This window comes from Mesoplodon bidens (genome assembly GCF_964165515.1).
Source record: "Mesoplodon bidens genome assembly, chromosome: 1".
Taxonomy (NCBI): Eukaryota; Metazoa; Chordata; class Mammalia; order Artiodactyla; family Ziphiidae; genus Mesoplodon; species Mesoplodon bidens.
Window position 1 is genome coordinate 26,562,849 of NC_138176.1, and position 14,326 is coordinate 26,577,174.

The 14,326-nt window shown below is 50.6% G+C and overlaps 1 protein-coding gene across 3 annotated transcripts in view; it reads right to left on the reverse strand.

Annotated features, from left to right (window-relative positions):
• The window catches only part of NEURL1 (neuralized E3 ubiquitin protein ligase 1), a gene marked incomplete at its 5' end in the record, with an annotated part of 82,372 nt that overhangs the window by 3,361 nt on the left and 64,685 nt on the right, over positions 1 to 14,326 (reverse strand). For all 3 annotated transcript variants that reach the window (XM_081228447.1, XM_081228448.1, XM_081228446.1), the window contains 2 exons: positions 21 to 167; positions 3,611 to 4,300. In XM_081228447.1, the coding sequence (XP_081084573.1) occupies positions 21 to 167; positions 3,611 to 4,300 (837 nt within the window). The remainder of the gene's footprint in view (positions 1 to 20; positions 168 to 3,610; positions 4,301 to 14,326) is intronic.

Below are 14,326 nucleotides of genomic sequence, written 5' to 3' on the forward strand. Positions count from 1 at the left end.
GGAGGGGTCAGCCTACTTACCGCCAGCAGAGTTCCCCAGAGGTCCAGAGCTGCATGTGCTGAGCAAGGGGTCAGAGAGGCGGATGCCCAGGGCGCTGGGCGAGGTTGGTGTGGAGGCAGGGGAGCAGGAGAGTGATGGGATGCCCCGCTCTGCCAGGATGGTGGAGCCTGCAGAAAGGGTGGGAAGGAGGGAGGGACACACTAGCCACTCAGAGGCCCACTGGGAGAAAGCTCGAATCTCCACCCCTCTGTTAGGTTCCCAGGAGAAAAATGGGTGGTACAGCCTGACCACACGGCCCAGCCATAAGGCTCAGGGTGGGACTCCACCGACTGGCTCAGCACCCTGCCCCAGCTCTCTGTTCCCGCCTACAAATTGGAGGGCCACACGCATCACGCTCTGGTGTTACTGCATCTGCCGTCTCCAAACAAGCCCCCTGCCTAGAATCCCACCTCCACCCTTCCCCATGCTTCCCTCACCTTCAAGGTTTCCCATGCCAGAGAACAAAGCCGCCTTCCTCCCACCTAGCATGGCCCTTCAAGCCCTGGCCTCACCATCTTAGTCAGAGCCCCATGCTATCACCCGCCTTCTCCTCTGCATTGGCATCTTCGAAATACTCCACACCATCTCCCACACTTGATCTGCCCAGCCTTCTTTCCTTCCTTTCTTCCCTCACTTTCCTCTTCCCTTCCATCCCTCCCTGCCTCCTCCCTTCAACAAGTTCTTGCTGAGAGCCTACCAGGTACCAGACACTGTGTATATATAAAACTGGAATGAGGCAGACAGAGCCTTTGCCTTCAAAGAGCTAACTGTCCAGGGAGTCTCTTGGGGCTATCCTCAACCCCCTCCTCTGGACAGCCTTGACCCCACCCCCCCGACAACCACATATCTCTATCTAGCACTGAGCAGCCACACACGCCATTCACGGAAATAAAAAACCACAGAGGATAGGAAATTATTTGTTCTTTGCCCAGGAACGTAACTTTGTTTCCCTACTTAAACCTTGAGCTTCCTGAAAGCAGGAAGTCTGATTCACCTGTAAGTCTCCCACAGGCCCTAACATAATGCCCTACACATAAATAAGTGCCCAGTGAGATATTTTTTACTACTGGTTATTCATTCTAATTCATTTAATACTCACTGTTCCTAAGAATATTCATTAGCTGTCCATAGGATTTCTCTTATTAGTGTTAACAGGTTTCAAGTTAATAATCATCTCCTTTCAGAAATTCATACCTATTTGCTTTTCTTGCTTTATTGCACTGGTTAGCATTTTCAGAACAATACTATAAGGCATCTCTATCATATTCCTGACTTTAATAAGAATATTTCTAATGTTTCACCATTAAGCATGAAATTGACTGTAGTTTTGGAGTGAAGGAAATATCTTTCCATTCTTACTTCACTTAGGCCTTCAATAAAGCAAAGCATTCCTCTATAAGGTAAATAATTATCCTTCGCACACTGTTACTGATTTGTTTTTCCTTTAAGGTCAGTCAGGATCCCCTAACACCAATTTGTTAGTTGAGATGCCCAATTCTCCAAACAGCTCAGGAGCACTCTGTTTAGCATATATTAAATTCTGAATGATTATTCTTCAATACCCACTTTGACCTACTTCCCTTTGGGGACATTTAAGTCCTGGGTTGTTTTTGTTTGTTTGTTTTTAAGCTTCTCCTTTGCTCCAGTCTAGTAAGCTTCTTTGGGCAACAGAAGCTTCACTGGAAAGCTACTTATCTATTATTAGATGGTGCTGAGGCAAGAGAGTACCTTGCCATTATGTTATTTCCTTCATCTGAGGAACAGTGTCTCCTGGTGAATGTAGCCAAATATCTGTGTACCTCAACCTGATTTTTTTTTCTGCACCCCAGTCCGGTTTGTTTTTATTCCATCCTGAATTTTCACCCCAATTTCCTTCCTTACTGATTGATGGCTTTTCATCTAGCCTGATTTCTTTTCACCTCCTTCCTGACTTATCTTCCCTCAATCCTAACTTCTTAGCACCCCAGCCCCATTTCTTTTCATTCCTTTTAAAATTTATTTTACACTCCATCTTCATTTGGTCTCTTTCCAGAGGAGGAAGTCTCCACTGATTTTATCTGATTTCACAAAACTCTCACACACTCCCACAATCACCAACAGCATTACATACACAAATACGCATACATTTAGTTACTCACGTGTGCCTAGACACGGTATGCCAATCTTACAGCATAAACTCATGCTCACTCACATACACACATTATATCTTGTCTATGAAGCCTCTTGGGGTGAGGTCTAGGTCAGGGGCTGTGAGACCCAGGGGTCTCCAAATGTGTCTAAGCAAACTTGCTGAGGAAAAAAAAAAATTCAGATGCCCAGGACCTAATCCGAGATCTACAGAATCAAAATCTCTGGAGGTGGGATTCAAGAATCTGCACTGTAGTAGGTTCTCCGAGTGAGTCTAATGCTGCTGCAGAGCAGACCAGCACTTGGAAAGCATGAACACCTGCTCACTCTGGGGTAACAGAGGTTCCTGAAGATACATGTAAAAAAAAAAAAAAAAAAGATTTCTGGTCAAACGAGCTTGGAAAAGCTGGACACCATAACCACCACCACCCTCTCCTAAAGGTTCACATTGTATATTAAAGGCTCTGAGAAGTTCTACAGTAAAGAACCGCCTTCTTTTATATTTATTCTTTTTTTTTTTTGTGCGGTATGCGGGCCTCTCACTGTTGTGGCCTCTCCCGCTGCGGAGCACAGGCTCCGGATGCGCAGCCTCAGCGGCCTTGGCTCACGGGCCCAGCCGCTCCGCGGCACGTAGGATCTTCCCGGACCAGGGCACGAACCCGCGTCCCCTGCATAGGCAGGCGGACTCTCAACCACTGCGCCCCCAGGGAAGCCCCAACTTCTTTTTTAAGACTCAGTATTTCCCAAACATTTTAGAGCCAAGGACCCGTTTTCAATGGACACCTATCCTGCAGAACACTCTGGGAAACATGGCTTACACAAGTCCGCATCACCCAGTCCATTCAAGCTCTGTCCATTCAAACCCAGGAAGGCCCAGACATCTGCAACCCCCTTTCCTCCAAGGCCCTCTGCTCGGGGATTCCCCACAGACCCCCAATCTAGGCACCACCCTGCAGAGATACCTGGCTACTGACATACCAACCTCTTTTTCTTATTTAGACACACAACCACCCTTAGAGGCAGAGAACTTTACTACCATTTTAGGAGAAATGGAAACTGAGCCTCAAAAAGTTCGCTGCTGGTGGAAACAATTTTCTTTTTTCCCATTTTTAAATGGCCACTGGGCAATGTGTAAGAGAACTGTTTACGTATCTGTGGGAATGTGGGTGAATCAGATTCTGAGCGTGAAACTCAGTGTTCCCCACTTTTCTCCCCCTCTCCAGGGTTTATCTGGTGAGATCTGAGAACTATGGACTAGATAATTGAGTCCCACCCAGAACTCATCTTCGGTGTCTGTGACTCCTTGACTAGACCCCATGAAGGGCGGGGTGGGCGCTCTTTCCCCCTACCCAGACACGCCCCTCCTCCAGGGAAGGCTGGGTCTGGAGGCGCCAGCCTCTGGGTGCACCTTGGGGGAGGCGGGCACGTGGCCAGGGGCACTCACCGAGGATGCGGATCTGCGTGATGGCCCCGTGCAGGCCGAAGAGCATCCAGAGTGGCTGCGAGGCGTCCACGCACAGCTGCATGCCCGCCGCGGAGCCATTGTGGCTGAGGTGCAGCTCACCGTCGGGGTTGACCACCAGGCCCAGGATGTCGCCGCTGTGCAGGGGCCCGGGTACGCGGCACACGGCCCAGAACTCCTTACGGTCCACCAGTGCCTCGGGGCTGAAAGGCAGGTCGGCTGGCCGCAGCGTGCCGGGGTCGCACGTGGTGACGCCGAAGGAGAGCGCGCCAGGCCGCGCGCCGCCCGAACGCGTGACCTTGACGAAGATGGTCTCGGCCACGCGCAAGGGCCGGCTGGTGAAGACGAGCGCGCGCTCGTCGCGCCCGTGCTCCAGGCGCGCCACCGTCTGCTCGTCCAGGATGCGGACGTGTGCGCCGGCGCGCAGCGCATGGAAGCGCAGGTCACCGTCGAGCTGCGCTGGCAGAGCGCGGCTGTGCTGGGAGTTGAGCGAGTTCTGCGGGATGGGGCAGCCAGCGGCCGGCGCGGTCTCGTCGCCGTCCGCGCCCGGCACGTTGAGGTCGCACAGGCTCACGGAGAGGCGCGCTTCCTCGGCCTCACGTCGCAGCGACGGCCGCCGCAGGGCGGTGAAGGAGCGCGGCCGCAGGCAGTCCGGGAGCACCAGCTCGCTGTCTGCGGCAGGGAGGGAGACAGGGCGACCATCACGCGGGCCACAGCGCCCAGTCCCCATCGCCTGCGCACCTCCTCCCACTAGTCTTTAAAGCGCGCACCAGTAAGACGCACCGGGTTTCTAATGGCACAGAAAATGCTAGGACATAACGTTGTGCAGGACTTCTAACTACGTATTTGTTTAAGCAAAGGGTCAAGGCCGGCAGGAAGGACACCAAAACTAAAAACATGATTACTTCTAAATTGTATGCTTATTAAAATTGGATTTTTTTTTCTAACTCCTGGGGCCCTCCTGGGTTTTTATCCCAGCAGCCAGAAGAGCACCCAGCACTTAGAAGTAAATAATAATTGTAAATAACAGTAAATAATATTTGTTGAATGCATGTTGACATCCTACCCGTCTGGGAGGCCAGAGGGAACCACCACCCCCCGCCCCGCCCAGAACGCCTCTCTGCACAAATTGCAAAGAGACGTTCTTACCCCAACAATTACCTTGTGAAGTTATTGCCACGGAAGGACATTGAGGCTGAGAAGTTAAGTGAATTTATCCAAGCTATCCTTTCAAAACTGACAACTGGAAATCAAACCCTTTCTCTTTTTAGTCATGCAAGTAATACAGACTGTATTTTGTAGAAAAGACAGTTCAGCAAAAAGAAAAAGTAATCTCCTGTCAGCCCACCATCCAGAGGAAAATACTATTAATATTTAGATGTATGAGTTTCCAGCCTTTTTTCAATATATTTTAGTTATTTCTTTTTTTAAAACAAAAATTGAATCATGCTATATAAATGCCAGTAGTTTTAAACTAACTCTAACGGGTAACAACTCTCTGAAAATGTCGCAACTTTTATCTATCTTCTCAGAAAAATGAATGTTCTCCCTAAATTCCGTGGATAATTTCAGGGCATCAAGTCCAGGCGAAGAACTCTGCTATACAAATTTTCTTTTCAAAACTAGCTTTTCCATTTACTGTGTCCTGAATACCTTTCTACACTAATAACCATGTTTTTGATACCATTTTTAAATGGCTGGTTATCTCTGCTTTATGGAGTCCTATAATTTGTAATAAAAGTCATCAGTTGCAATGAATTACCCCTGCATTTCATCCTTAAAACATCCCATGAAGTTGTTCCCATTGTACAGATAAAGCTCGGAATTGTTATGTGACAGCCACGAAGTGGCAGATCCAGGATTAAAGCAAGATCTGTCCAACTCCCAACGCCACATTCTCCACTTTCGGGCCCTCCTTGTTTACTGAACCCTTTCTGTGGGAGTCCCTACATTTGGCTAGTACCACCGCAGCTCACATCATGGGCCAATCCCTTCTCAGGAGGCTTTTCTCTGAGCCTCCCCCAGGGAGAATCTGTGCTTTCTCTCCAGGAACTGAGTAAGGGCTGCTGGAGTGCTTGGTGTGAGAGCAAAGCTTGGGGGACTGGACTGGTAGGGGCCTCAGAGGCCAGAATTCAGCTCCAGCTGAATCTAGAGACGCTCTCTAAAGCCTCTCTCTCTTTGTTCCCCCCCAGCTCCCCTGCCCTTTCCAGGAACAGTGTTGTTTGGACCCCAGCAAGGAGAGGGTGCTGGGCCGGCCCTCCCCCCAAGGCTCCTGCTTCTCTGGAGAAGCCTCTTGGGGCCTGGCTGGTCAGGATTCCCAGCATCTTGTTTGGCAAGGAGGAGGGAGCCGACCGGAAAATGTGATTATTCCAGGGAATTGACTCTGTGACAGTAATGGTGCAGAGAAGCTGGGGGGCTGCGGAGAGGCAGAGGCGAGGAGGGCAAGACACGGGAGACAATAGCGGGGGGCTGAGGAGGGCTGTGGGCTGACCTGGACCCCAGGAAACAGCCCCTGCTCCCCCACCCCTTAGGGATTCCAGGCAGCGGCCCTTGAGGAGTCCAGAGGGTTGGGGACAGAAAGGAGAAGGGATGGGGAAGGAGGAAACAAGTGGCTCAGAGATGCCCAGCCGGGCCTATGGGAACAAGGCTGTCATGGGGGCCCACACACACACACTCCACACTCCTCTCTCCAGCCCATCCCACACGCTCAGGACAATCAGGCCAGAGCCCATGGAGCTGGGCAGACGCTCAGAACAGACTCCTGAATGGGGCTGGAATGTGAGCTCTCCTGCTCTCCGCCCCTTCAGGAGTCCTCTTCTGCTTGGATATACCCACTACCTCCCAGCAGTGCCACTGCTGAGCTACTCTGTCTTTAGGAAAATGTTTCCTGCTCTTAAACTGAAATCTACCGCCCTGTTTTGTTTTTGTTTTTTTTGAACTCTTAAAAAAGTCATTTTATTGATCCTTTACCATACAAAATGTATTCAAATTACACCCATTTGAAGTGGTAAGATCACAGCTAGAAAACAGGTTACCCTGTAACAAATTTACAAAATCTACCATAAAAGCTTTTTTTTTAACATTATATTACATATTATCTTTTTTAAACTAGCATACACACAAAGCTTAACTGATTGGTAGTTTGCCTACTCCCAATTTTGGGAGAAATACTTCCTTTTGACAAAATCACATACCCCATAGGAAAAGAAATTCCCACAACTGACAACTGCCACCCAACTCTCTCTTCAAGGCATCTTCCTTCAAATCCCTCCTCTCATACACACAAGGTGTCATGCTGAAGCTTTAAATACTGCATTTGAATTTACAGATCTACACTTACAATAAAGATCAACACAAGAACCGCCACCATGACAACAAACACAAACAAAATAACTCTTAAAAAATTACAAACCAGCTAGAAAATATTCTGGCAGTGTTTACAAATTACTTGCTATTTTTATACAAAATTGCTAGATAATGAAAATGAGTAGCCTGCATATCAACCTAAATAAAACAATCACGCCACACAAATCTGTACATATAAACACACACCTATCACGAGTTGCTTTTTATACAGTTTACTTTCTAGGGCTCACTCAGTCATGACCTCCCTGTATTTATACCTACTACCTCTGGGGCTGCCTCTCAGCCCCACACTGAGGACCGCTTTCCTCAGGGAATACTCAGACTCCCCACACACCTTCCCACCTCTTAGACAATGAACACAACCAGACTCAGTATTCCAGATGTGCCCTGACCAGCTCAAGGCACAATGCGGCCATCACACCTCCCCTGATAAGTACACTAAACTTCTCATAATGCAACCTAAAAGTATTTTAGGTTTTTTGGTTAACAAAATCCATATACTGGTAGGCAAGACAGGAGCATAGTTAAGTGCAAGGACGCTGAAGTCATCAGCTTGGGTTCAAATCCTAGCTCTGCCATTTCCTGGCCGTATGACCTTGGGCAAATAGCTTAACCCCTCTGGGCCTCTCTTCTTTAGCAGTGAAATCAGCATTTACTTATTGGTATAAAATATGGACTCTAATACTCCCCTCGGAAGGGATGCTGAGAAGACAAGGTGGAATACAGTACCTAGGGCACCTAGTAGAGTACCTGGCACATAATAATCACGAGGTTAATATGAGCCACTGTTATTGCTTCCACGCTACATGGTTCAGAAGAATATGCATGGGCTTTGGGTTTAAATGTCTGATCCAGCACTTGGCTGGTGGCCTGTGGGTAAGCAACTGTCCTCCAGCCCGCGATCACTCACCATGAGAACAGGGGTACTACTACCTGCTTTGCGATGTTATCGCAGGGATCAGAGGTAGATTGAGAAGCCCCTGGCACCTGGGTACTTGATAACTTCAGTTATTACCATTTGCTCAGGTTGAGTTTATCAACCAAAGTCAGGTCCACCTGCACTCAGACAACTAACTTTTTGAACCTAGGACTTTGCATCAGTCATGATAAGCACCCAGGGCAAAATCATTGAATGACATTACTGACTAAAGACCAGGAAGGAGAAGCTACAAATGGTGATTAGAAACGAAAGGAGGAGAAACAGTGGGCAAAGAGAGAGAGAGAGGGGAAGGGGTAGGAAAGAGGTCCTTTTGGCCTTTGTTGAAATATCACAGGAGTTAGGAGAGGAGGTACAGGAGATGCTGGGAAACAGCTAAAAATGGAATCTCTGGGGCCAGTGCCCAGCCCAAGCATGTCTTCTCTCCCATCCCCTCCACCCCTCGGGGTCAGGAGCAGCTGCAGGCCACCAGCAAGCTCCAAAATAACCATCCCATCAGTGTGCCCGGCTGCCCGGGGCCCTGAAATAGATGAAACCTGAGATGGAGGAACTGGTCACAGCACCCTCCACAGAGGGGACGGCAAAGGTCACATCACCTTGATGTGAGTCCACATCAAGCTGGAGGTCAGGGAAGGGTCCGGGCCCCCGAAGCCAGGGGAGAACAACCATGGGCTGAACCTCAGCCCAGGACTGCACCCTGGGGTACAGCTTGGAAAACCCTGAGGGCCAGCCTGTGACCCCCAAGCAGTGGGGTGGCCCCACGTTTGATGCAACAAGTTATTTAATCCATGCCTGGGACACACAGCTGCCCACTTGGAGGTGTTTGTGATAGGGGAGGGGCGGCACAGGGCCACGGGAGAAGCTGCAAAGCTGGCTCCCCTCTCGTGTCCCATCTTTCAGCAGAGAACTTGTCAGTCTTCAGCCCCTGCCTAATCTGGTGCCTGGCGCTGGCTCTGCAGATGCCCTGGGCCCGGGCAGAAAGAGCCAGGCCCTGCAAAGGGCAGGGAGGCCTGGGCCAGGGTTTCCTCCCCTCAGGGTGGCACTCAGGGCACCTACTCATTGACCCCCTGTGTGCCCAGCCCTGGGCAGGGGTTAAGGAGAGGGAGAGCCAGGACCTGGGCCCTGGAGAGCCAGTAGCCCTTGGGAGCTTTGAAGCTTGGAGGCATGAAAATATTTGAGTACAATTTTGTTACAAAATTCTTAGTGCCTCAGGTAAGACAGGACCTCAGAGGAGAATGAGGAAATCTGTTTATCTCTGCCAACTTCTCACCCAGCCTTGGCTAGAATGCCCCTGGGGACAGGAAGCTCACCACTTCTCAAGACCATCTATCCTCTACTTTGACTCGCTCTGAAACAGAAGTTCTTAGCCTCAGTTGGACAGCATTATCCTAAAAGGGAGATTTATCCTAAAGAAGAGAAGGCTCAGAGGGGGCCCCAAGGAGTGGGTACAGGACACTTGGATCCATGCAAGGAAAGTTTTTCTAACAGTCACAGTTGTTCAGAGACGGCATCTCAGGAAAAACAAGATTTGACCCAGGCCCTGAAGGACAAGAGGGTCTGGATTGACAGAAGTGAGAGTCACTCGGGTGGGAAAACTGCATTAGCAAATGCCTGGGGAGAACAGTCTGAGCAAAACCAGTGAAGAGAAAGGAAAGGAGTGGAGGAAGAGGCGCCAGGTGGAGGACACCAGGGCCAGCTCCCGCCCAGAGACCCACTCAGCCCCTCACACGTTGCCGGCCAGTGCGGGGTAACCAAGGCAGGGCCTGGGAACCGGGGCAGAGGCTCCTTTGAAGCAGGGCCTGCCGTCAGCCCCAGTCTTGTTTGTTTAGATTCGCACATCCGCAGCGCTGGATAATCTTTAACCACGGGTCAGCCTGCAGCCGCCCAGCCGGCTGGCAGATCTCTGCTGGCCCCTGTTTGGAAGGCGCGCCAACCCATTTACTGTGTCCATAAACATCCTCCTGCCGGTCCGCAGCTGGCGTGGAGCAGGAGAAGGAGCCAGGAGGACGGGTACATGGCCTGGATGGGCGAGGGGTTTCTCCACCCTTCTGGGCAGTGCCCTGAGCCCACACCACCTCCACACTCTCCATGTAAACCCAACCACGGGAAAGCGAGGAGAAACAAACACACTTTCTGAGACTCGCAGAGGGCAGGACAGAATGTCCCAGAATCACTCAGAGCCATAGACTCTCAGGTTTATAGAATCTTCAAGATCTTAGATGTATAGATTCTCAGAATCATCTGGTCTGGTGGTTCTCAAACTTTTTTTTCAAGCAGTGGAATCATTCATCCAATGGAACGGAAAACTGCTTTAAGTCTAAGAGGTGGCCAAAGAGTCCTGCCACTCAGCTGCCTCAGAGATGCCTCTGGGGAATCCCAGCGCTCCAAGGAACCCAGCTGGAGAACCACAGATCTTGTTCCAAGAAACAGTTTAGATCGCATGGTTTGACTTTCATCCAGACACAGGGACTTGGTTTTAAGGCTCCCTCTTCCAATGAGAGGACTGGCAGGGGACTGTCTATTTTGGTGTTTCTAGATATTCCTTTTTAACCGAAAAAGACAGCCCTTCCCATTTGTAGAAACACTTTTACATATGTGAGCCTCACAGAATATCTGTGAGGTACATGGTGCATGTATAATTATGTCCAAATAACAGACAAGGCGGTTGAGGCATAGAGACGCTGAGAGACTTGCCCAAAGCTAGTGAATGGCCAACTGGAGTCGATTCAGTCAGGTCTCCTGCTTCTGAAAATGACAGCTTTGTCCCCAATACTACAAGGCCCCAGCTCCTCCCCTACACACACCCCACTCTGGGCCACCAGGTCTCTCCAAGGTCCCCAGAACTACATCTTGGGCCAAAGAGATACTAGATGGAAACACATAAAATTGCCATTTCTGGACATTACAAACAGTCAAATATTGGCAATTATATATGGCTGCACTTTATATATATTCATTCTGGTAGAAAACTAGAGCACACTGTGAACAACAGAATCAAACAAAGCCCTCAAGAGCCTTCAGGGAACTACAAGGCAGGCAGACCTACCCTCACCACTGAAACAGGACGCTGGTCACCCACTGCCCCTCTTTGACTCTGCCGGGGCCCTGGTGGTCTATCTGTGCCCAACACATATGGCTGATCCCTGATGCCTGGAGCTCTCACAAGCTCTATTCTGGAAGACATAAGGGGGCCAAAATCCCCACCCTTGAGGGGGTATCTAGACATAATAGGGAGACCAGAGAGACTCATATTTAGAGAAGCTGGGAATTAATGTAGCCCACACTTCTGGGCTCAAGTCCCAGCTCCACCAAGCTGTGTGACCATGGACAAGTTATCAGACCTCTCTGAGCCTCTGTTTCCTAATCTGCAAAATAGGTACAGTAATAACTTACTTTATAATATAGACAAAAAGGATTTCTACTGTATTCTTAAAGAGGACAATATATGATGCAGAACTGCTGATACTGCTTAGACCTCCACTCGCTTCAGGAAGAGGAAGGCTCACGAAGAACACGGTAAGTCAGGGAAGGCTCCCTGGTGGAGGGGAGGGTTTGGTACTGGGCCTTGACATAACTGGCAGAATTTGAGGTGAGCAAAAAAGAAGCACCTGGAAGAGTCTCCGAAGCAGAAAGAACAGCAAGATTTTTTTTTTTAAACTAAGAAGAAATGAAGGGCTTCCCTGGTGGTGCAGTGGTTAAGAATCTACCTGCCGATGCAGGGGACATGGGTTCGAGCCCTGGTCCGGGAAGATCCCACATGCTGCAGAGCAACTAAGCCTGTGAGCCACAACTCCTGAGCCTGCGCTCTAGAGCCTACATGTCACAGCTATTGAGCCTGCGCTCTAGAGCCCGCGAACCACAACTACTGAGCCTGCGCTCTAGAGCCCGCGAACCACAACTACTGAAGCCCGCGCGCCTAGAGCCCGTGCTCCACAACAAGAGAAGCCACCGCAATGAGAAGCCCACACCGCAACAAAGAGTAGCCCCCACTTGCCGCAACTAGAGAAAGCCTGTGCACAGCAATGAAGACCCAACGCAGCCAAAAATAAATAAATAAATAAAATTAAAAAAAAAAAAAGAAAGAAATGAAAACCATCAAAAAGGAAGAAATCACTATCAGCATCCTCAGCTCTTTCTCCATCCCAAGAGCCTGGCTCAGGCTCCTTAAACCAATATTTGCCTCTCAGCCCCTGGCAGCCACAGCTGAAGGTAAATATTGGTTTAGCCTGGGAAGCGGAAGCCCCAGATGGCAGTGTGGTCCTCAGCCGGCCAGGATGCCTCACGCTCTGTACCACAAGCTGAGGCACACCCGGGACAGAGACCTGACCCCAGGCCTTATCTACGGAGAGGCCCAGGCCTCTCAATGCTGAGCAGCCAGGCTGGCCCACCACCCCAGAAACTGGTGCGGCAGCAGCCTGGCCCCCAGAAAGCTACCCTGAGAGTCTCTGTGCATCCTTCTCCTCAGTAGGCAGGTGGGGTCTTTTACCAAGACCTAGGATGACACCATGAGTCCTTGGGAGCCCCCCTAATGGCCTCCTAACACCCTCCTGGGCTCAGCCACAGACATCTTGATGTGGCAGTAAGTCTTCTCACACTGACCTTGTGCCCACGTCAGCTGGGAGGTCTGAATTCCAGGCCCAGCCTGGCTTCTGACTAGTTGGGAGAACTTGGGTAGGCCCCTCCTCATCTCTGGGCCACATTTCCTCTTACTGAAAAACTTGACAGCAAGAAGCTGCTGGAAACTTTCTACTCTCTTGGCTCTCTCCTCTGTGATGCATGAGCATACCCACGCCGGCACACACCTGCTCTCCACAAGTCATCCACTATCTTCCCACTTCAGCCCGTCCCCTGAAGGATCTGCTCCCCGACTGACCGCCAATTCCCCACCTCTGTGCCAATGCACACCCCTCCTGTCTGGCCTAAATTGTTCCTCCTCAACCGGTCCATTCTTTTCACCTGCCCTGGTTTCTGACTTGAAACTCATCTCCTACAGGAAGTCCTTCTGGACTGCTCCCCAGCTGCACACCACCACCCCCCCCCGCCAGTTTTATTCTTCAGCCACACTTTTTTGCAGTGTTGGATTTAGGTCACCTCAGAGCAGTCATATGGCATGTCCCCCAACATAAACACTCTTTAAGGAGAGGGGCTGGGTTTCCAATTCTAGTGTCTCCTCCGACCCCCGCACAGCACCTAGGCTGTGGTGGGCACAGCGGGGTGCGCAGGAACACCCTACATATGAATTCCTGGCTCACCAGCTTTCTGCCAGGATCCACAGCTGCTCTTCCTGAACCAACACTTCTGAGAGGAGGAGGGAGACCTTGAAAACTGGGATAGGAACTTATCTCTCCAAGTACTAATCACCCCATAAAACTTGTATTTATTTAGTTGCTGGCAGGTCCTTCTTCCTGGAGGTAGGAAGCTGTTATTCTTGCAGATACCAGCCTGGGCTTGGGCCAGGGTACCCGGAGGGAAGAGGGTGATCTGCTGTGAACTCCAGCGTAACAGGGAGCCTGGAAGGCCTGAAGCAGGTCTGCTGGGGCCATGGCACGGGCATCAGGGGGCCTAGGTGATGGTTAGGGCAGTGGGGGGCGGGGATGGGGACCCCACCTGGAGGTGTCCATCAGGGAGAGACACCAGCCCCTACCTCCACTCTGTGGCGGGAAGACGGCCAATCTGTCCATGGCCTGACTTGTGGACCTACTATGTGCCAGGGAGCCCAGGATGTCTCTGGGCTGAGGAGCTTGGAGGGCTTTGGCCACAGGTTCCAGGTGGAGGCAAGAGGGGAGGGGGCAGGCCTCTGGCAGGTAATCCCCTGGCAGGTAATCTCTAACGATGAGCCACGGTTTTGGGGGACAATCACCCAAGGAAAGACAGGCCCATCCTCAGAGCCCCCGAGACAGAGAGTGACTTCTTCAGAGGAGAAACTCAGCTGAGGAGGAAGACGAGGGAAAGACGAGGAGCCGGCGGGATCTGGGTGGAGGGAGAGAGAGAGAGGCCCAGAAAGACACAGGTGCAGTGACGTGGCAGGTGAGGAGAGAGGGGAGATGAGAAGTGGGGAGGAGGGGGAGGGAAATGGGCCCCGAGACTACACAGGGCAGCAGGTGTGTCCCGGGGGCAGGGGCACGGAATGAGGGCCTAGTGCAGCGGGCCCACCTCCGAAGATAACTTGGGTGGGTCTCTCCTTTCTTCACACAAAAAAATTAATTTAGGAAGAGCAAATCGAGGAGCTATTTTAATCTGCTAATTCATTTTAGGGGCCATAATCAGTGTTTTAAAATGCCCAGGGATTATGGTGATTTACAGCTGTGATGGGAATCAGCTGGGGCCTTGGCCTTATTGGGTATACAGAGAGGAGGCTGACAGGAAATCCAACTGCAACTGAAAATACTGCGTGA